Below are 21,046 nucleotides of genomic sequence, written 5' to 3'. Positions count from 1 at the left end.
AAGGATAAAACATGGCAGAAATAAAGATTATTGTTGGCATGCTTATACAGTTTATCTTTTGTTTGCTTTCTTATTAGATGATTAAGGTGAAGCTCTGACAGAAAGTTGGTGCACACTCATTTTTGCACAATTTTTCACTTCCATAATTTTTTTTTTTGAGACAGAGTCTCGTTCTGTCGCCCAGGCTGGAGTGCAGTGGCGCGATCTTGGCTCACTGCAACCTCTGCCTCACAGGTTCAAGCAATTCTCCTTCCTCAGCCTCCTGAGTAGCTGGGATTACGGGCGCGCACCACCACGCCCTGCTAATTTTTGTACTTTTAGTAGAGTCGGGGTTTCACTATGTTGATCAGCTGGTCTCGAACCCCTGACCTCGTGATCCGCCAGCCTCGGCCTCCCAAAGTGCTGGGATTACCGGCATGAGCCACCGTGCCCGACTATAATTTTTCTAATGATTATTGAAATAAACTTATTTTTCAAACTTTTATTCTGTGAGCCAGGTTTATGGAAATATTATAGTATGAATTATCTGGAATGGAAAAAAGTTGGAACTCAGGAAATAACAGAAAATTCAAATAGAAGATGACATAGACTCCCATCCTGAAATTAAATCTCATGTTTTCATTTTTGGATGACTCTCATTTTTGCCCAAGTGCATGCTCACTTTTACATGTCTAGAAAAACTTCATACCTTGTGGCTGGGCTCAGTAGCTCACGCCTGTAATCCCAGCACTTTGGGAGGCTGAAGTGGGCAGACCACAAGGTCAGGAGTTCAAGACCAGCCTGACCAACGCGGTGAAACCCTGTCTCTACTAAAAATACAACAATTAGCCAGGCATGGTGGCGGATGCCTGTAATCCCAGCTACTCGGGAGGCTGAGGCAGGAGAATTGATTGAATCTGGGAGGCAGAGGTTGCAGTGAGCCAAGGTCATGCCACTGCATTCCAGCCTGGGCAACAGGGCAAGACTGTCTCAAAAAAAAAAAAAAAAGAAAAAAAAAACTTCATACATTGAACCTTACATTCATATTTTCTCTTAACTAATTATAGCAGATATCGCTTTCAATTTGCTCCAGCCTACTTCTTCCCCCCTCATTTGCACCTCTTTCAGTGTAAAATCCTAGCATTCACCTCCCACACTCTTCTCTATTTCCAAACACAACATAAACAATACTGTAGTAAACACCCCCAGACACCCAGAATTAGTGCCTTCATTTCTATAGGTCAGAGCCCCTCCAGTGGGACCGCACAAGTTGAAGGATAAGTGTATTTTTGATTCTCTTAGGTATTACCAAATTACTTTCCAAAGTGAGAATAATAATCCCTATTCTTTCCAGCATTGGGTATTATCCTTTGTATTTTGCCAGTATTTTGGGTAAAAGTAACATTTTGTGTAATTTGTATTCCCTAGCTACTTGTGATTTCAGGATCTTTACATATTCGTACTGGTTATTTGAGGTTTTGTTTTCTGTGTTTTGTCTAATTAATATTTTTTTCTTTTTTGGCACTTATATATAGGCGTTCATGATAGTTTATAAATGTTAATCTCGTCTGTCATTTGTGTAACAAATATTTTTCTCAATACACAGTTTATTCTCTTTTTTAAATTTGTGGTATCTATTTTAGCATACAAAAAATTCTTTTTAGGCCAGATGCAGTGGCTCATGCTTGTAATCTCAGCACTTTGGGAAGCTCAGGCAAGAGAATCACTTGAGGCCAGGAGTTCAAAACAGCCTGGCCAACATGGCAAAATCCGTCTCTACTAAAAATACAATCATCAGCCAGGCCTGGCGGTACATGCCTGTAATCCCAGCGACTCAGGCGGGTGAGGCATGAGAATCGTTTGAACTCAGGAGGCAGAGGTTGCAGTGAGCCAAGATTGCACCACTGCACTCCAGCCTAGGTGACAGAACAAGACTTTGTCTCGCAAAAAAAAAAATTCTTTTTATGTAAAGTATGTTGTCTACTCTTCCTTTATGAATAGATCTGAGTGTTTTGTCTTGCTTTAAAAAGTATTGCAAGCCACAGATTTTATGTTTATGTAGTCTTCTAAATTTTCTTTTGCACTTTTTAAAACATGCAAATCTGGCCAGGTGCGGTGACTCAAGCCTGTAATCCCAGCACTTTAGGAAGCCAGGGCGGGTGGATAGCTTGAGGTCAGGAGTTTGAGAACAGCCTGGCCAACATGGTGAGACCCTGTCTCTACTAAAAATACAAAAATTAGCCAGGGCATTATGCCACGCGCCTGTAATCGCAGCTACTAGTGGGGCTGAGCGGGGAGAATCGCTTGAATGTGGGAGGCAGAGGTTGCAGTGAGCCAAGATCTCGGCACTGCATTCCAGCCTGGGTGACAGAGCAAGACTCCATCTCAAAATATAAAAAAAATTTTAAAAACATACAAGTCATTAGTCTATTAGGAATTACTTTTGTTTGAGGTCTGATGCAGGCATCAGCTTACTGGGAAAGCTAGAATTCTCCCAAAATCACTTTTCAAATAAGCTATCATTTTTCTTCCACACATCCATTTGTCAATTCTTATAATAATGCCATTCTGTAGCCGGGAGTGGTGGCGGACACCTGTAATCCCAACTACTGGGGACGCTGAGGCAGGAGAATCGCTTGAATTTGGGAGGCGGGGGTTGTAGTGAGCCAAGATCGCGCCATTGCACTCCAGCCTGGGCGAGGGAGTGAGACTCCCTGCCAGAAAAATAAATCAATAGGCCGGGCGCGGTGGCTCACGCCTGTAATCCCAGCACTTTGGGAGGTCGAGGCGGGTGGATCACGAGATCAGGAGATCGAGACCATCCTGGCTAACACGGTGAAACCCCGTCTCTACTAAAAATACAAAAAATTAGCCGGGCGTGGTGGCGGGCGCCTGTAGTCCCAGCTACTCAGGAGGCTGAGGCAGGAGAATGGCGTGAACCCGGGAGGCAGAGCTTGCAGTGAGCCGAGATCGTGCCACTGCACTCCAGCCTGGGCGACAGAGTGAGACTCCGTCTCAAAAATAAATAAATAAACAAACAAATAAACAATAATATAATACCATTCTGTTGAGATTATAATGACATTTTAATATCAAGCAAGGCCGGTTCCTTGACTATTATTTTGATTATAATTTTCTTGGCTGTCAGACTGTCATAAGCATTTATTTTTCCTTTTGATCTTTTAAATCATTTTCTTTCTTTTTTTTTTTTTTTTTATGAGATGGAGTCTCGCTCTGTCACCCAGGCTGGAGTGCAGTGGCGCAATCTTGGCTCACTGCAAGCTCTGCCTGCCGGGTTCATGCCATTCTGCTGCCTCAGTAGCTGGGACTACAGGCACCCACCACCATGCCCGGCTAATTTTTTGTATTTTTTGTATTTTTAGTAGAGACGGGGTTTCACCATGTTAACAAGGATGGTCTCGATCTCCTGACCTCGTGATCCACCTGCCTCGGCCTCCCAAAGTGCCGGGATTACAGGTGTGAGCCACCATGCCCGGCCTGAAGCATTCTTGCATTCCTGAGTTTACATATACTGTCATCCTTTTGATAAATTGTTGAGTTTGATTTTTTTTTTTGTTTTTTTTTTTTGAGATGGAGTCTCACTCTTGTCGCCCAGGCTGGAGTGCAATGGCTCCATCTCGGCTCACTGCAACTTCCGCCTCCCGGGTTCAAGCAATTCTCCTGCCTCAGCCTCCTGAGTAGCTGGGATTACAGGCGCCCACCACCACGCCTGGCTAATTTTTGTACTTTTAGTAGAGATGGGGTTTTGCCATGTTGGCCAGGCTGGTCTCGAACTCTTGATCTCAGGTGATCCACCCACCTTGGCCTCCCAAAGTGCTGGGGTTACAGGCATAAGCCACCACGCCTGGCTCTTTTTTTTTTTTTTTTTTTTTAAGACAGAGTGTTGCTCCATCACCTAGGCTGGACTGCAGTGGTGTGATCTTGGCTCACTGCAACCTCTGCCTCCCGGGTTCAAGCAATTCTCCTGTCTCAGCCCCCGGAGCCGCTGTGATTACTGACGTCTGCCACCACACCCGGTTAATCTTTGTATTTTTAGTAGAGACGGCGTTTCACCATGTTGGCCAGGCTTATCTCGAACTCCTGACCTCAGGTGATCTGTCAGCGCCTCGACCTCCCGAAGTGCTGGGATTACAGGCATGAGCCACTGTGCCTGGCCCTATGTTTGTTCTTTCATCCCTCTGAAATTTAACTTTCTGTATGGTATGATGGAGGTCTGACTTAATTTTCTTCCGGACGACTATATACTCTCCCAGCACATTTTCTGAACATTCCCTCTTTTCTGGATAACTTAAAAATGGCTGCTTTATCATATGCCACAAATGCCATCTCTACATAGCTTTGTTGCATTGCTCTGTCTCTGTCTGCTCCAGGGTCACAGTTTTAATTACTTTAGCTTAACAATACACACTTTCATTTTGGTAAGACATTCCGTACATTGTTCTTCCTGTTCAAAATTGTCTTAACTTCTGCCATTTTCCCTTGTAGATGATGATAATGATGATGATGATGATGATGATTTTGAGATGGAGTCTCACTCACTCTGTTGTCCAGCCTGGAGTGCAGTGGCGTGCTCTCGGATCAGTGCAACCTCTGCCTCCTGTGTTCAAGGGATTCTCCTGCCTCAGGATTCTGAGTAGCTGGGACTACAGGTGTGCCTGGCTAATGTTTGTATTTTTGGTAGAGAACGGATTTCTCCAGGTTGCCCAGGCTGGTCTCGAACTCCTGACCTCAAGTGATCCACCCACCTCAGCCTCCCAAAGTTTTAGGATTACAGGTGTGAGCCACTGCGCTGGGCCTTTAACCAACTGTATTTAACTCAAGTTTATTTTGGCAAGTAAATAACCAAAAGGCCCCACCCCCCACCCCTTTTTTTTTGAGACAAGGTCTCCCTCTGCTGGCCAGGCTGGAGTGCAGAGGTACAACCACAGCTTACTGCAGCAGCCAACTCCTGGGCTCAAGCGATCCTCCCAAGTAGCTAGGACTACAGGTGTGTGCCACCATGCCCAGCATTTTTTTTTTTTCCCAGATGTGCAGTCTTGCTGTGTTGCCCAGGCTGATCTCGAACTCCTGGGCTCAAGCGATTCACCCGTCTGGGCCTCCCAAAGTGCCGGGATTACAGGCCTGACCCACAGGGCGCGACCCAAATGATCCCTTTTAAATCAGTTTATAAATTTTGAATTTTAACGCATGGATTTAAAAAAATTATTCAGCAGGCCAGGCGCGGTGGCTCACGCCTGTAATCCCAGCACTTTGGGAGTCTGAGGCGGGCAGATCACGAGGTCAGGAGATCCAGACCATCCTAGCTAACACGGTGGAACCCCGTCTCTACTTAAAAAAAAAAAAATTAGCAGGGCGTCGTGGCGGGCGCCTGTAGTCCCAGCTACTCCGGAGGCTGAGGCAGGAGAATGGCGTGAACCCGGCAGGCGGAGCTTGCAGCGAGCCGACATGGCGCCACTGCACTCCAGCCTGGGCGACAGAGTGAGACTCCTTATCAAAAAATAAATAAATAAATAATAAAAATTATTATTCAGCAAATAAGACTGAGGATCCTGGATACGGCAAAACACAAACTGGTGTGGTAAGCATCTCGATATTCCCCCTGCCGGGCGTGCCTAGAGATGCGTGGTCCCGGCAGAGCTACTCACATTTCTTTCAAGTTTCCGCGCAGGACACAGCTCGAGTCCCCCAGCACCCCTACCATCATCACCACTACCACAGCTGAGTGATGCGCAGCCCACCCCTTCACCAAGAGTCCGTGGCCAGGCCAGGCTGGGCGTCTAGGACCCGCAGGCGCTGGGCCATTCCCAAGGTGGGAACGGGATGCTTCTCACCTGTGATTGAGGGCCAGGCCAGCACAGCGCTTGTGCGCCTGAGCCTAATGAGGAGACCCGGGCGGGGCCTGGCGGTTGCACAGACCAACGGCTCCCTAGGGCCCCAATCCCCTGGGAGCCTGTGACCACCTGTCTCCAGTCTGGGCTCTCACTGTTACTGGAAAGGGAGTCCCGATCCAGATCTCAAGAGAGGGTTTGTGGATCTCATGCAAGAAAAAATTCAAGTCCAGTCCATAAAGTGAAAGCAAGTTTATTAGGAAAGTAAAGGAATAAAGAATGGCTACTCCATAGAGCAGCCCCGAGGACTGCTGGTTGCCCATTTTTATGGTTATTTCTTGATGATATGCTAAACAACGGGTGGATTATTCACGCCTCCCCTTTTTAGACCATATAGGGTAACTTCCTGACGTTGCCATGGCGTTGGTAACTGTCATGGCGCTGGTGAGAGTGTAGCAGCGAGGACGCCCAGAGGTCACTCTCATCGCTATCTTGGTTTTGGTGGGTTTTGGGCGGCTTCTTTATTGCAAGCTGTTTTATCGGCAAGGTTTTTATGACCTGTATCTTGTACCGACCTCCTATCTCATCCTGTGACTAAGAATGCCTTAACTTACTGGGAATGTAGCCCAACCGGTCTTAGCCTTAGTTTAGAAAGCCGCTGTTCAAGATGGAATTGCTTTGGTTCAAACACACCTGACACTACCCCCCAGGCCGAGGACGGGGTCCCCAGGGGCAGGCGAGCCTCCACAGATCCGGGGCCATTCATCTCTGCAGCGGCCGCAGCCAGCCGCCAGGGCGTCCTGCTCCCAGGTGTAGCCAAAAGGGCCCTGAGTCTGTTTCCACCAGGCCCGGGGGCGAGAAGAGGCGCAAGACGCTGATTGGGCCAGGCACCGGCACACGCAAGTAGCGGTATGGAGGAGGCAAGAATCTGGTTGGGCAAGACAAGGAACTAACCGGGCAGGCGAGACGCTGATTGGATGAGGCAGGTTGCTTATTTGCCAAAGCGTGACTCTTACCCGGCAACGTGTGTCGCCGCTTGATCGCAGCGGTGCGATGATTAGGTAGGTCAGTTCTGGCGGGCCGCGCGCGCGGGCTTTGGGGACGTGTCGTTTCCGGCCTCCAGCGTGAAGCAGACTGTGGGCTCTGGAATAGTCGGCGGTTGTGTGTCCTGGTGCTCGAAGCTTAGCCGGGCGACGCTTCGGGAGAGAGGCAGAACCAGCCTCCCAGAGCTGTGGGCTCGGCTGTGTCGCGACTCTGCCATTAACCCCTCCGCCAACGTCCCAGCTTGTCGTCCTCCCTCGGGCCCTGGTCAGCCTCCCCTGGGCCTGCAGCCTTTGACGCACTTCGAGGTGGAGACCTGGCCTTGGAAAGTACCCGGGGAGCCACTCCGTAGCCTGTGCAATGAGGATGGACCCTCCTCGCTCGGACCCATGCTGGCCATGCTGAATGGCCCCGCAAATTCTCGCGAGCTGCGAGGGAAGGTAAAATTTCGCACAGCATCAAATACCACAACCCCGAGTGTGGTTTTACACCTTAAGAAAGAAAGATCACACTATTGGAGGGTAACTTGTGTGGTACAAATGTCAGTTATTTTGTTTTTGGATGCACTGTAGTCCACGGAGGCATTTTTTTCTGTAAGCATTACACCCCTAGAAAAAGAATCCCAGGATTTTCCCTTTTGTGTATTTTTGTCTTGCTGCTTCGTGGTCCATGATGCCGGCTGAAGTCAGTACATGAAACCAAACTGGCAGGATGGAAGCAGATGATTCTGCCGTTTTTCTAGAACTTTGAGTACATCAAATCTGGGGCTGATCATTCCACACTTGTTTAACATGCCTGTGAGGTTCACGACAATCTCCCCAGCTCTGTGATCATCAGTGATGTCAAATTTACCAATGTAACCATGCTTCATCATCACAATTAGAAACCGGAGAATGTCTTTGGAGCACCGCCTAGTAATAATCTGTCTTTTGTCTCTCTTCAGCATTGTTGATCCTCTTGAGAACATCAGACAGGATATTCATCCGCACCTTGACGACGGCACCAAAGGATGGTGGAAAGAGAGATTTTTAAAAAATCAAATCTTCTGTTACTTTGTATTCAGAAGAAAACTATGCAAAGATTAACATAAAATTAAAAGTATGGAAATCCAGGAGATTTTAGTAAAACCTATTAAAATTAATCAGAGTTTGCTCAACTGGCTGGATCCAGGATACATAGTCTCTGTATTAAAAATCAGCCACAAAGGAACAAAGAGAACAAAATTACTTTTTAATCCTTCTTGGTAAATGATACAGACACTCTTGTTGAACAAATAAGTGGATGTGCTGGAATTAATTGGTCCCACTCTTTGGTTCATTCTTGAGAGGTGATATTGTAGAGTTCTGAATGGCTGAAGAGGCTGTTTTTACCAGCTAACATCCCTGGGCAAGTTCTTCAACTGCATGTGTTCTCAAAGAAGCTAACATCTTTGTAACCTCTTTTTACAATTTTTAAATTTATTTCTGAGACAAGGTCTCACTCTCACACAGGCTGGAGTGCAGAGGTGCTATCATAGCTCACTGCAGCCTCAAACTCCTAGGCTCGAGCATTCCTCCTACCTCAGCCTCCTGAGTAGCTGGGACTACAGGTGCATCACCACACCTGGCCTTTTTTTTTTTTTTCCAGACAGGATCTTGCCATGTTCCCCAGGCTGATCTCTAACTCCTGGCCTCAAATGATCCTCCCAGAGTTCTGGGATTACAGGCGTGAGCCACTGTGCCCAGCGTCATGTACCTTTTCACTGGTGTACTGGATATATGGAACGTGGACCCTCCAGGCATTAATCCTCTTTCTGACAATCACAGACCCAGTGAGGAGCAGAGCCAGGATTTAAACTACATCTAATAATTGTGTCTAGTGTGTCAGCTCCCACATGTGCAGCCTCTCTCCCTGCCTTCCTCTTCCTGTCTTGCAAGCACAGGTGGGGATACACAGTATTTAAAGGTAAATGCTGGCATACTTGTAGACCTTCTTAACCAGAGTTGGCCACTACACTCTCCTGCCTTTCTTAACCTTGGTACTCTCCCTTCAAGAGATGGAGTTTAACCCCCTTCCCACTGAATCTGGCTGGCCTTAGTGACTGGCTTGTAAAGGATAGACTGTCCTGGGGTGACACCATGTGACCTAGGCTGGGTCAGAAAAAGCCATGCTGTTTCTGCCTAATACTGTTGGAACCCTGGCTCTCTGGATGAGAGAACCCAACACAACTGAACTCAGCCTTAGAGCCACCTCAAGCCCAGGTGCCAGCCATGAGATGAGCCATTCCATACCTTGGAATGAACCCACTGGCCTTGTACTTTGTAGTCCCAATCAGCTCTCCCATACCCTAGTATGTTCTCCCCCTTTCCTATTCCTGGGTCCCTTATTTTCCCAGACCCAGCTCAAACCATCATCTCAGTCCCTGAAGCCATCACTAAAACTTTGGACTCACCCCTCAGTCTAGGATTTGGAATCTGGGAATTTTTAGTTTACCAGGTTCTAATCTCAAGGGTCCCATTCTTTGGTTCATTCTTGAGAGGTGATATTGTAGAGTTCTGAACAGCTGAGGAGGCTGTTTTTACCAACTAACGTCCCTGGGCAAGTTCTTCAACTGTGTATGTTCTCAAAGAAGCTAACATGTGCCATATTAAAGTGCTGAAATGACTAGAAGCAACATAGCAGCCACAAGCCCTGTGCCCAATGTGTGAATGGCAATAGGGCTGCTGGTGTACCACCATCATTCTCCAAGCACATGGGCTCAAGGTATCTACTCTGGTCCTGTCTCCAAGGGTTTTTCACTTCTGCAGAGAAAGGAGGTACTCTCATCCTAGATGGCACGACTGCACCTCACCCTTGTTGGCAAGACCCAAGGGTTCTAAAGAGGCTATGCAGAGTAGCACTCAACCAGTGTCTTGAACCTAAGTATTTTTGATCCAGAGTTTTATGTTAAATGTTACACGGAACTCAAGAGCAAAGGTGGAGCCTAGAACAAGGAACGGAGTGGGTCATATACTGTGGGCTATGTGACCTGGAGAAAGAATGTGAACTGTGGGCAAGTACATGCTCTAGTATTGCCAGTGTCTTTTTGCTTAACTTAGTGATGGGCTCCTGGCCAGAGCAGTTGCCTTCCTTGTGATAGTCTCTCAGGAAAAATGGAAACACAAACCAAATGAAGCTAGGCATGGTGGTGCATGCCTATAGTCCCAGCTACTTGAAAGACTGAGCCAGGAGGATCCTTTGAGCCCAGGTGTTCGAGGCTACAGTAAGCTATGATTCTACCTCTGCACTCAAACCTGGGTGACAGGATGAGATTCTGTGCGAAAAATAACAAAAGAAACATGAATATTCCCAGGAAGCCCCACACTTGCCTGGGGTTTCCAGCCCTTTGGGTTTAAGTTTTCCTTACCTCCACCTAACCATATCATGACAACCCCCTAAGGAGCAGAAAGATTCAGTCATCCCAACTCACATAGTATCTTGTGCCCAAGGTGCTGCAGCCTTGCACAGAATCTTCTAGAACTGATAATCTCCTTCCTTGTGTTTTAATGTTGCTTAAATATTAATCATTACTATAGAGATATTTAAGCAGGCAGGAAATACACAGGTTCTACACAGACATAGAGCAATAGTTTATTTATCCACATTATCTTTTAATCCTTAATTCATACACATAAATACTGTGGTACTGTGGATGTAGTATCAGTGCAGATTATTAATTACCTGGCTTTTTAAAGTTATTATATAACATTTTCATTAATCTCACTTTTAATGACTAAATGAGTGAACAAACAATATCAAGTGAATGGGAAATCTTTTTTCCAACTGATGTTAATAACTCCTCACTCATTTTCTTATTTATTCATTATGTGCTGGGCAGTCTCCTCAGTTGTCCTTTGGTTTTGGGAATGTCCTCACTCAATACTTCCCTTTCACATTCAGTCCTGATTCACAAGCAGGCCTGTGCATGTTATATTGCAGGGTCAAGCTGAAAAGGCAAGGTTTCTTCAACTGGCTTGAGAGCTATGAGGTAGGCTGTTTCTTCTTTCGCTTTGTCCTATTGTGGGTTCTCTGGTGCCCGATAAGGTGTGAGCTCTGGGTGAAGGCCTTTCCACATTTGTTGCATGCATATGGGCGCTCCCCGGTGTGAGTCCTCTGATGTCTGATGAGGTGGGAGCTCTGGCGGAAGGCTTTTCCACAGTCCTGACACTTGTAGGGCTTAGCGCCAGTGTGAGTCCTCAGGTGCTGGGAGATGGCTGAGCGATCATTGAAGGTCCTCCCACACTCCTGACATTCAAATGGTCTCTCTCCAGAATGAACTCTCTGATGCTGTGTGAGGGAAGAGCTCTGAACAAATCCTTTCCCACAGTCTTGACACACATAGGGCCTCTCTCCGGTATGGATTTTCTTATGCACAGAAAAGTATCTTGGGTTCCGGAATATTTTACCACATTCACTGCATCGGCAAACTTGGCTCCCCTTGTGAATTCTTATAAACGTAATCTGTTTAGTACTCCGACTGAAGGTTTTCCTACAACCATTGCCTTCCTTGGCCTTTTGCCTTTCACAGCTCTTCTGATGAATTTTTACACGTGAATTATGTTTCATGCTTTTAACTTGTGAGTCGCGTTTGCGCAATCGTTTTCTAGGAGGAATTTTGTGGAGCAAAACTTGGTTTGTGTCAAGAGCACCACTGTTTGCCTGGGACTCAGGGTTGTCAATTTTCTGGAGCGAAACTTGGTTTGTGTCAAGAGCACCACTGTTTGCCTGGGACTCACGGTTGTCAAAGTGCTTCTTCTGAGGAAGGTCTTTTTCCTGAGCAGACTCCATCTGCTTCAACACTATGTCTTGGACTTCCTGGACCCCACCCTGCAAGGTATCTTCTAATGTAGAGGACAAGGCACAATCCCTTGAGGATTCTTGTACTTTCAGGCTGGGGGCTGGTTCTTCCTCAGGAATGTCAGAATTTGGAGCTAACTCTTTATTTTCCAGTGTAGTCTCCCACCCTGAAAAAAATAAACAAAAGATGTGGATCCCATAGAGAGATGTGCTGGGATGGGTCTGAGAGCACGAAATGCATAATTAAGTTCAAAAGTCAGGATTTTTTTTTTTCCCAAATAGAGTCATGCAACCTGGAGAGAGACTGAAAAGCAATGAAGCGGCAGGGAGGGGAGCACTGACCTTGGTGAACAAGGCACAGGAAGGGCAGGGAGTATCCTCCGAGCTCTTCAAGTTCCCGTTCTCTCATACTCCCTCAGGAGATAGATAGCAAATCACTCCTTCACCGGACCTAAGGCTGCTTCTGGCCACCCAGTGCCCCCACCCCTCTAGGTCTACAGTTCCACTTACAGGCCCTGGATGGAGCAAGGGCCCCTTGAGGGAATGCCCAGTGTGGAGTCCAGAGAAGGTGAACACCCCTCACTTGGGGCTCCTGTGGCCTACCAGCCCTGAGGTGGGTGAAGAGGGGGCACAGCCTTACCCACAGAGACCAGGTGCCCAAAGGTCTCCAGCATCACATCGCGGTACTCGGTCCTCTGTGTCGGGCCCAGCAGCCCCCACTCCTCCCGGCTGAAGTCCACAGCCACATCCTGGAAGGTCACTGGCTCCTGTAACATCACATGTGTGTCTATGCTCAGCAAGAGGGTCAGAGGGTTGTCAATGAGGGCAGAAGAAAGGCCAGCTGGGAGGTTCTGACAGAGCTCACGGTGCTAGGGACTCTCCTGCTTTGGGGATTTGCTCAGAGACACCAACCCAGGGCCCACAAGAGTTCTACTGGGTCCAAACCAAGGTCTGGGTCTCAGGCTGGGCGGCAGAGCCCTTGCTTCATAAAGAGCTCCAAGTGCAACAAGCAAACAACTCCATCCTAACCACGGCTCTATCCAGCTTGCCCATTGCTGAAATCTTCCCACTGCAGAGGGTTCTCCATCTATTAATACTGTCTTCCCACTTGGTGGAAATGACAACCAAGCCCCTGCCTTTGTCGACAGGGCTGACCTGGGGGAGGGCAGTCACCCTGGCACAGCCATGACTGGTCCTTTCTGGGGAACTGACCAGGACTTTGGGAAGAAGAGGTACCCCCAACGCTGCTTTGCCAGGATCTGAGGCATTTTGCTTACATGGGGCAGAATCTGCCTAAGAAGAAAGGGGAGTGGCCACACGCAGTGGCTCACACCTATAATCCCAGCACATTGGGAGGCCAAGGCGAGTGGATCACCTGAGGTCAGAAGTTCGAGACCAGCCTGGCCAACATGGTGAAACCCCGTCTCTATTAAAAATACCAAAAATTAGCCGGGTGTAGTGGCAGCTGTCTGTAATCCCAGCTACTCAGGAGGCTGAGACAGGAGAATCATTTGAACCTGGGAGGCAGAGGTTGCAGTGAGCTGAGATAACGCCATTGCACTCCAGCCTGGGCAACAAGAGTGAAACTCCATCTCAAAAAAAAAAAAAAAAAAAAGAAGAAGAAGAAAGGGGAGAAAGCAGAGCCATGAAACAGGTTGGCCAGAGATTCTTCCCATCACCTGGGAGCACCTGGATGCAGCCTTGCCTGAAGCCTACCAGAGAATACATGAGAGCCAATAAATTTACTTCTACGCTTGAGCCAGCATAAGCCATTTGCAGTGCAAACAGGTCTGACCAATGACACATACATACCACTACCCCAGTGGTCAGCGCATCAGGACCAATCTTTTTCACCCACACCCCAGCTCTGGGTTATTCTGAAGCAAATCCCAGATACCAAAGATAAATACCTAAGTATGCATTTCTGAAGGTTGAGGGCTCTCTTGTTCTGACCTGGATACAGATGTGCCTGCCTGTGGTAGTTCCACCTCTCAAGTCTCTGTAAACACTTAGTCCCTTCCCTTTTGCCTCCTGCTTTCTCAGCTCCCGGGTCACCATGCGTTGTCTCCAATGATGCCACAGTGGCTGGAGGGCAGGGCTGCTCTTCATACTCAGATTGCTTCAGCACAGACCTAAGAGCTCAGAATCTCAGAATGTCCCAGCCCGTGGGAGGTCTTAGGAAAGCCCAGGGCAGAGTGGATGCCTCAGGGGTGGGCCTGCCTCACAGGAGATGCTGTGACCAAAACAGGGTGATACTCCCCGCTTACCTCAGGGAGCACTGTCACTGGGCAGATGGCTGCATCCTCCTGCTTCTCCGCCTGCTGGGCAGTGACCTCAAGGCAGCAGGTGGTGCCCTCGGCAGGTTGTCCTGCAGGAAGTACTGGGAGGAGACACCAGCCAGAGGAGGTCAGCAGGTGTGGGGACCCTTAGGCACGGCAAGGGTGGCCTCTCTGCAACCCATGGGGCCACCGCACCCCTGCATCGTACTGTGGCTCCATGACAGCCTCTGCTCCTGTCCTCCCTTCCTACCAGCTCCGCTCCCCTCACAGCACGTGCCCGAGTGCCCACACCTGGATGGGCCCAGGATGGCTCACCCTCCAAGGGTCACAGGGCACCAGTGTCCTCACTGCTGAGACTCTGGTCCCACTCCTTCCCTTTCCGGGGGCTGCTGAGGGCCCCAGCCCCTCCTGTGAGGCAGCTGACTGACGCCCCCTCCTTAGAGTCAAAGCCCCTGTTTCCGGCCTCCAAGCCCTGCACCCTGCCTATTCAGGCACCTCTTCCTTCTTCCCTCTCTCCTCCTACCTCATGGAAGGTGAGACTTTCCCTGGACCCATGAAATGCAGCCATCTTGAGGTGAACGTCACCAAGTCTCCTCCACCTAAGAAAACAACAGCTCCACCTGGCCCAAGGGCCCCTGTAACCACGGCTCCTTCATTCTAACCTTCTTCACATGACCCCAAATGGTCCACAGGCTTCCACAATGCTAATCCACCCCCACCAAGGTGGGCCACAAGATGACTTAGGCTGGCCCACTGGACCATCCCTTTCTCTTGGCCACAGTGATTAGATCTGGGATGAACACAGCCTATAACCAGATGATTGGAGCCAACAAGGCTTTAGTTGGAACATTTGGGAAAGAGAAATCCCATGCAGGGAGACAGCCTGCCCATGAGTGAAGCCAGTGGAGGGCAGAAGAGGTAAGAATGAGGGACAGGACAAGTCTGGAGGACACTATTGGAGCTCCTGGGTCCAGCCCTGCCTGATGCTTGAGCACCCTGGAACTTTTCCAATAAATTCTCCTTCTCCCTTGAGACATTCTGTGCAAGGCTTTGCAGCAGTCACACCCAAGCGTCCCAACTAACACACTGACCACATAATGTGAGATTCTCAGGGTTCTCTGGAAAGCCTCTTCCCATTGTCTTCTGTGGCACTAATTTATTTCATTCACCCCTGAGGTTAAACACAGGGTGAATTCACTGACTTTCACCTCATTAACCCCACAACTGTCTCCTTGGCACCTAACTAGTTTCCTATTGCTGCTATAGTGAATTGCCACAATGCCAGCGGCTCAGATTAATGCAAATGTATTACCTTATGGTTCTGGAGATGAGAAGTCTGGTTTGTGCCTCACTGGGCTAAAATGAAGGTGTGAGCATGGCTATGTTCCTTTTGGAGGCTCCAAGGGAGAATCCATTCCTTGCCTTTTCCAGCTTCTAGAGGCTGCCCCAAACATTTTGCTTATGGCTTCTTCCTCTATCGGCTGCTTCTATCATTACATCTCCTCTGACCCTCCAGCCTCCCTCTCCTAAGGGCCCCTGTGGTTATGTTAGATCCACTCAAATAATCCAGTGCATCTCTCCCTCTCAAGATCCTTAATTGTTTCTGCAAAGTCCCCTTTGTCATGTGAGGCAACTTATTCACAGGGTCCAGGAGTCAGGACATGGACACCTTTGGGGCAATTATTCTGCCAAGTACAGCACCCCAGACTTGGTGCATCTGACACAACTCATGCAAGTGCCTGCCCTGCTGCCTCGGATACCCAATCTCCAGGATGCCCTGGCCTCTTAGAATCCCACCATCCCCCTGCAGGATACCTTCCCCTTTCCCGCAATCACAAACATCAAACAGTCAATCATTCGTTCACATCAGAAACATCTTCTGGGCACCTGTGAAATGTGGAAAATGGAGGTGAGCAATGCAGAAGCATGCATGCTCTGTGAAACACAGCCTGATGAAGAAACCAAGTCTTGCAGTCTTACTCCCAAATACACACTCCACATTTGTAGTCTCTCCCCAGTCAGCCATCACCATCACTCCTATCCAAGACACCACCCCATCAGAGGGCATGGCAATAGCTGCGGGTAGCCTGTGTCCAGCCTTGCCCCCATCCTCTGTCCACCATCCACCACACATGCAGCCTGCTGAATCTCTAAAGGTCAAATCCAGTGGTGCCACCAGTTTCTGGAACTCAGGGATCGAGCCCTACTGTTTTAGAGAACATTTTGCTTTGCTTTAGGACTAAAGTGCCCACTGGCAGTGCCAGCTCCAACCTCTGCTCCCTTCCATCACAAACATACCCGATTTTTCTGAGTTTTGCATTTACTGTGATTCCTTCCATCTTGGCCCTTACAGGCAGTGCTCCCCTCTGCATGGCACATCTTTCCTGCCCCCTTTCTTTACCCTGGCCAAGTTCCACTCCACACCAGGTGTCAGCTGCAGACCTTCATGAGCCTCACCATCACCTCGAGCTCCTCGTAGTCCCAGCATTTTTCTATGCATTCTCATCTGTCAAATCCCTGTGTCTCCTGCTACTGCGGGCTCTCTGAGCTCAGTATTCCCATCTATCTTATCAAGTGCTACAGGGCTTATGGTGCAGCAGGGATGCCAGAGGGATAAAAATGAAGCACTTCATCTGTGTGCTTCCATCAGAAGCCCACGAAGGGCTAAAGAATGCAAGGGTTTCAGTGGCTCTGACTCAGGAACACGTGGGCAACATGGATGTCCTTGGTCTGTGTGGAGCGGACACAATCCTTCCCATGACCTTCCCAGGAAGCCTGGAGTTCTTATCTCCCCCACAGGGTCCTCCTAGACACCCTCATTAAGCTGTCTCTCTACCCACCCTTCTACTTACCTTCCTCCTCAGACATCCAGGTCACACCCTCTACCAGGGCCACCACCTCTTGGCAGTTCTCTGGGTGCTGCGATTCCACCCATGTCCGGAGCTTCACAGGCAGTGCACCTAGGAACTGCTCCAGCACCAGCAGCTCCAGGATCTGCTCCTTGGAGCGTGCCTTAGGCTGTAGCCACTGGTGACACAGCTCTCGGAGCTGGTCCAGGGCCTCCCGGGGACCTGTCATGTCCTTATAACGGAACTGCCGGAACCTCTGGCGTGCGGCCTCAGGGTCACCTGGATGCTTGCCCTGCTGTTGGACCTGCTCACTGGGGGCATCTGCACTCAGGCTTCCATCTTCAGCATATAGGGCCTGGATCTGGGCATTCCGGGGACCAGCCACCTCCTGGTTCAGTGTGAGGACCTCAACAACCTCAATGTTCATCAGGGGACTCTCAGCAGGAAGAGGATCCAATTTAGGGTCCAGCTGGAGCTCAGGATACTCTGTAAGTCAAAAGCAGAGCAAGACAAATGAGAACAAGCACATGAAAAGATGCTCAACGCCATTATTCACGAGGGAAATGCAAGTCAAAACCACAGTGGAATATGCTTCAAAGCCACTAGCATGGCTGTTACCAAAGACAGATGGTAACAGGAGAGGATGTGGAAAAACTAGAATGCTCATACACTGTTGGTGGGAATATAAAATGCTGTACCACTCTGCAAAACAGGTTGGTAAATCCTCAGAAGTTAAACACATAGTTATCCATGACCCAGACATTCCCCCCAAGTATATATAGCTAAGAAAATTGAAAGCATATGTCCCCAAAAACTTCTATAAGAATGTTCACCAAAGTGTTATCCATAATAGCCAACAAGTACAAATAACCCATTGTCTATCAACTGAGGGATGTATAAGCAAATTGTGACCTAGTCATATAATGAAATATTGGCAATAAAAAGGAATGAAGTACTACTAATATATGCTACAACACAGGTGAAACTTGAAAACATCATGCTAAGTAAAAGAAGCCAGACACAAAAGGCCACATATTATATGAAATGTCCAGAATATAAAAATCCACAGACAGACAAGTAGATTAGTAATTGTTAGGAAATGGAGAAATTGAGAGGATTGGTGGGAGACTGCTAATGGGTATGGGGTTTCTTTCTTGGGTGAAGAAAATGTTCTGGAATTAGACAGTAGTGACAGCTGTACAACCCTGTGAATATATTTAAAAACACTGAACTGTACACTTTACAAGGGTGAACCTTACAATGTGTGAATTATATCTCCATAGAGCTGTTATAGGGAAAGAACAAAAGGCAATGAGGGTTGAGAAGGGATCTGTGACACTGTACATGTATGCATGGTCACAGGAAAAAGAACCTTCTCCAACCTCCACTGGGGACAAGAACGAGAATATCTGGGAAAGGCAGGGGCTCTGGGTCCTGGCACAGAGTCCACAAGACACATTGCTAAACTGAACTCCAGGACTGTCCTAAAATGCTGAGGAGGAAACAAGAAAGCTCTCTAAAACTCCCCTCCAAAATGCTAATTCTAAATAATTTGGCCAGCGGGGTGGCTCACACCTGTGATCCCTGCACTTTGGGAGGCTGAGGCAGGAAATTCCCTTCACGCCAGGAGCTTGAGACCAGCCTGGGCAACATAGTGAGACCCTGTCTCTAAAAAAGTTTAAATTAATCAGGTGTGATGGCATACACCTGTGGTCCTAGCTACTTGGAGGCAGGAGGGCTGCTTGGGCCCAAGAATTTGATTTTACAGTTATCTATGATTGCACCACTGCACTCCAGCCTTGGCTACCAAGCCTGATATTGTCCCTAAAAAATAAGGCCTTAAAAACAAATATAAAAGTATAAATAACTACAGATTATGACTTACTTTTGATATTTGTAATGTTTAGTGGCAACGACAAGAGCAAACCTGCAATTTCACCCTTGCTGTTGTGAATATAAATGGTTAGCACAATTCTACCAGGAAGTAGCTCAGCATGAACTAGCAAAGCTACAGCAAGGAACCACAGCTACTTTCACGGGATGAATCTACTGGAGCTATTCGGAGATGAAGATAGGTATAGAGGCACCAAAGGAATGAATAAAAACACAACAGCCAAACCAAATATAGTTAACACAGCACTGACCCACAACCTCTGGCAACAAGCACAGGTCAGGACTTAGATGACTGCCAGTATACCCTTTTACTGCTCCCCGCCAAGCCAATAGGGTTCTCCACTCAGAACCCTCCCTTATGAATGCACGTCTTTTCACTCCCTACCTGCCTTTGACTCTCTCTACAGAACACAAGGGACCGTGGCTGGCTCCCTACTATACCCGGCTCTGAGTCAACCTCTGCGTGTCCTCATCTGGACGGCCTGGTCTTTATTTCCACAACATACCTGGAATATTCCTGCCCCGCGCGGTGTGTGTTAGGACAAAACTGGAAGAACGGGTAGTGTGGTAACACAGTTTAAGAAAATTGTTAAAAACTCCCTTGTAAGCAGTAAAACCTGCACTACTTTTAGCGTGATTATTACAGCGCAGAAAAACGGTCGCAGAGCAGAAAATTACTAGTGTGCAATAGCTGCAGCTACGTTAAAAATAAGCTCGAGCGGAAGCATCTTTCAGAGCCCGGAAGCCGCCTGCACAGGCCCCTGCTCGGCCCTGGTCTCTCAAGCACCCGCCGAGTCCGTCATCGCGCACTCAGGAATCCGAGGCCACAACCATAAGCTAACCCCTTCGCCCAGAATAGCACAGTCCACACAAGACCCAGTCTCTCTTCCGACGAAATGGGTCGACGCCTACAACGCCTCTAGGCCACGCCTCGAACCCTGCCCCCCTGAACCCGGAAAAGCGCCCAGAACTACGTCACCCGCGGGGACTACAGCTCCCAGCAGCCTCCGAGACACGGGCTTCCGGTACCGTTCTCGCTAGTCCCCGCTGACAGGGACACGTCCTGGGCCTACATGGGGCAACGGGGCAGCGCGGCAGGAGTTTCCACGCCTGCCCCACCTGCAAGTATTTCTCTGGACCTCGCGGGCTGGGGTAGACTTTCCGCTGAGGCCACAGCAGACGGCTCCCAACCCCTCCCCTCTCCCGTTCCTCGAGTACAAACCCTGGTCTGTCTGGGCTTCCCGTTTGCGCGCTGCACAGGTTTGGCTGGAGGTGCCCACCGCTGGCATGGGCCCAGGGAGTCAGCTCCGCGTTGGGATCTGCCCAGAGCCAGTGCCCGCGCCGCCTCCTCGCAGCCCAGGCCGTCCTTCCAGCGAGGTGGCGCAGTTGTAGATCAGGACCCGAGCCACGCTTTAAATTTTCGACCATTCCCAGTCTACGCTTGAAGTGATTTTTCTTCTTGATAAGATTGATCAGACACACTTGTGCACCTAATTCCAACCTCTTCCCCCAAATAAGCTTTTGAGGTATTTTCATTTTGGGGGCTTGGCCTCTCCAACTCATTTATAACTGCTCTGATCTGTATTTAATTCCCTTTCTGTTTCTTAGGACTTCTGTGGACTTACTTCGCCCCAAGTCACTTTTCTTAATTTGAAAGCATACTTCATTTATTTTCTTTCAATTACAGCGTTTTTCTTTCTTTTCTTTTTTTTTTTTTTGAGACGGAGTTTCGCTCTTAATCGCCCACGCTAGAATGCAGTGGAGGGATCTCGGCTCACTGCAACCTCCGCCTTCCGGGTTCAAGCAATTCTCCTGCCTCAGCGTCCCGAGCAGCTGGGATTACAGGCGCCCACCGCCATGCCCAGCTAATTTTTGTATTTTTAGTAGAGACAGGGTTTCGCCATCTTGGCCAGGCTGGTCTCGAACTCCTGACCTCAGGTGATCCGTCCGTCTCGGCCTCCCAAAGTGCTGGGATTACAGGTGTGAGCCACCGTGCCCAGCCCAATTACAGCTCTTAAGGCTTGAATTTTTCCTGAGAAGCAGCTGGGGATAAGATTTACTGGAGGCCCAGCAGCACTGGACTAAGTGCCTAGGACATGGGACATGCACCAACTGAATCTGTACTTCCTGGGGGGCTAAGTGGCAAACCAGCACTGGGCCACCAGTACTATTTTAGGTAACCATGCATGACACTTAAAAATCTTAAATGTTACTTCATAAATTTCTAAAATTTCATTTCTGTATTCCTTAATCGAGGGATTTTCGTGCCTTGGCCCCTAGGAAAACAACTGTTGGATTCTTCTACTCCACCCCACCCCTTTCTAATGTATTTACTTCTGCT

At 48.5% G+C, this 21,046-nt stretch overlaps 1 protein-coding gene and 1 pseudogene across 7 annotated transcripts in view; both read right to left on the bottom strand.

Moving 5' to 3' along the window:
• Positions 1 to 6,093: 6,093 nt before the first annotated feature.
• Positions 6,094 to 7,882, bottom strand: LOC134757706 (small ribosomal subunit protein uS8-like; annotated as a pseudogene).
• Positions 7,883 to 10,456: 2,574 nt separating this feature from the next.
• The window catches only part of ZNF274 (zinc finger protein 274), a 30,414-nt gene continuing 19,824 nt past the window's right edge, over positions 10,457 to 21,046 (bottom strand). For all 7 annotated transcript variants that reach the window (XM_055370853.2, XM_004061587.5, XM_019016316.4 and 4 more), the window contains 4 exons: positions 16,816 to 17,298; positions 13,952 to 14,064; positions 12,325 to 12,451; positions 10,457 to 11,851 (listed from right to left, as the gene is read on the bottom strand). In XM_055370853.2, the coding sequence (XP_055226828.1) occupies positions 10,869 to 11,851; positions 12,325 to 12,451; positions 13,952 to 14,064; positions 16,816 to 17,239 (1,647 nt within the window). In that variant the 5' untranslated portion in view covers positions 17,240 to 17,298 and the 3' untranslated portion in view covers positions 10,457 to 10,868. The remainder of the gene's footprint in view (positions 11,852 to 12,324; positions 12,452 to 13,951; positions 14,065 to 16,815; positions 17,299 to 21,046) is intronic.

This window comes from Gorilla gorilla, chromosome 20 (assembly GCF_029281585.2).
Source record: "Gorilla gorilla gorilla isolate KB3781 chromosome 20, NHGRI_mGorGor1-v2.1_pri, whole genome shotgun sequence".
In the NCBI taxonomy this organism is placed as follows: Eukaryota; Metazoa; Chordata; class Mammalia; order Primates; family Hominidae; genus Gorilla; species Gorilla gorilla.
The sequence above is the reverse complement of the archived record's forward strand: the minus strand, read 5'-3'. Positions and strand labels throughout refer to the sequence as shown.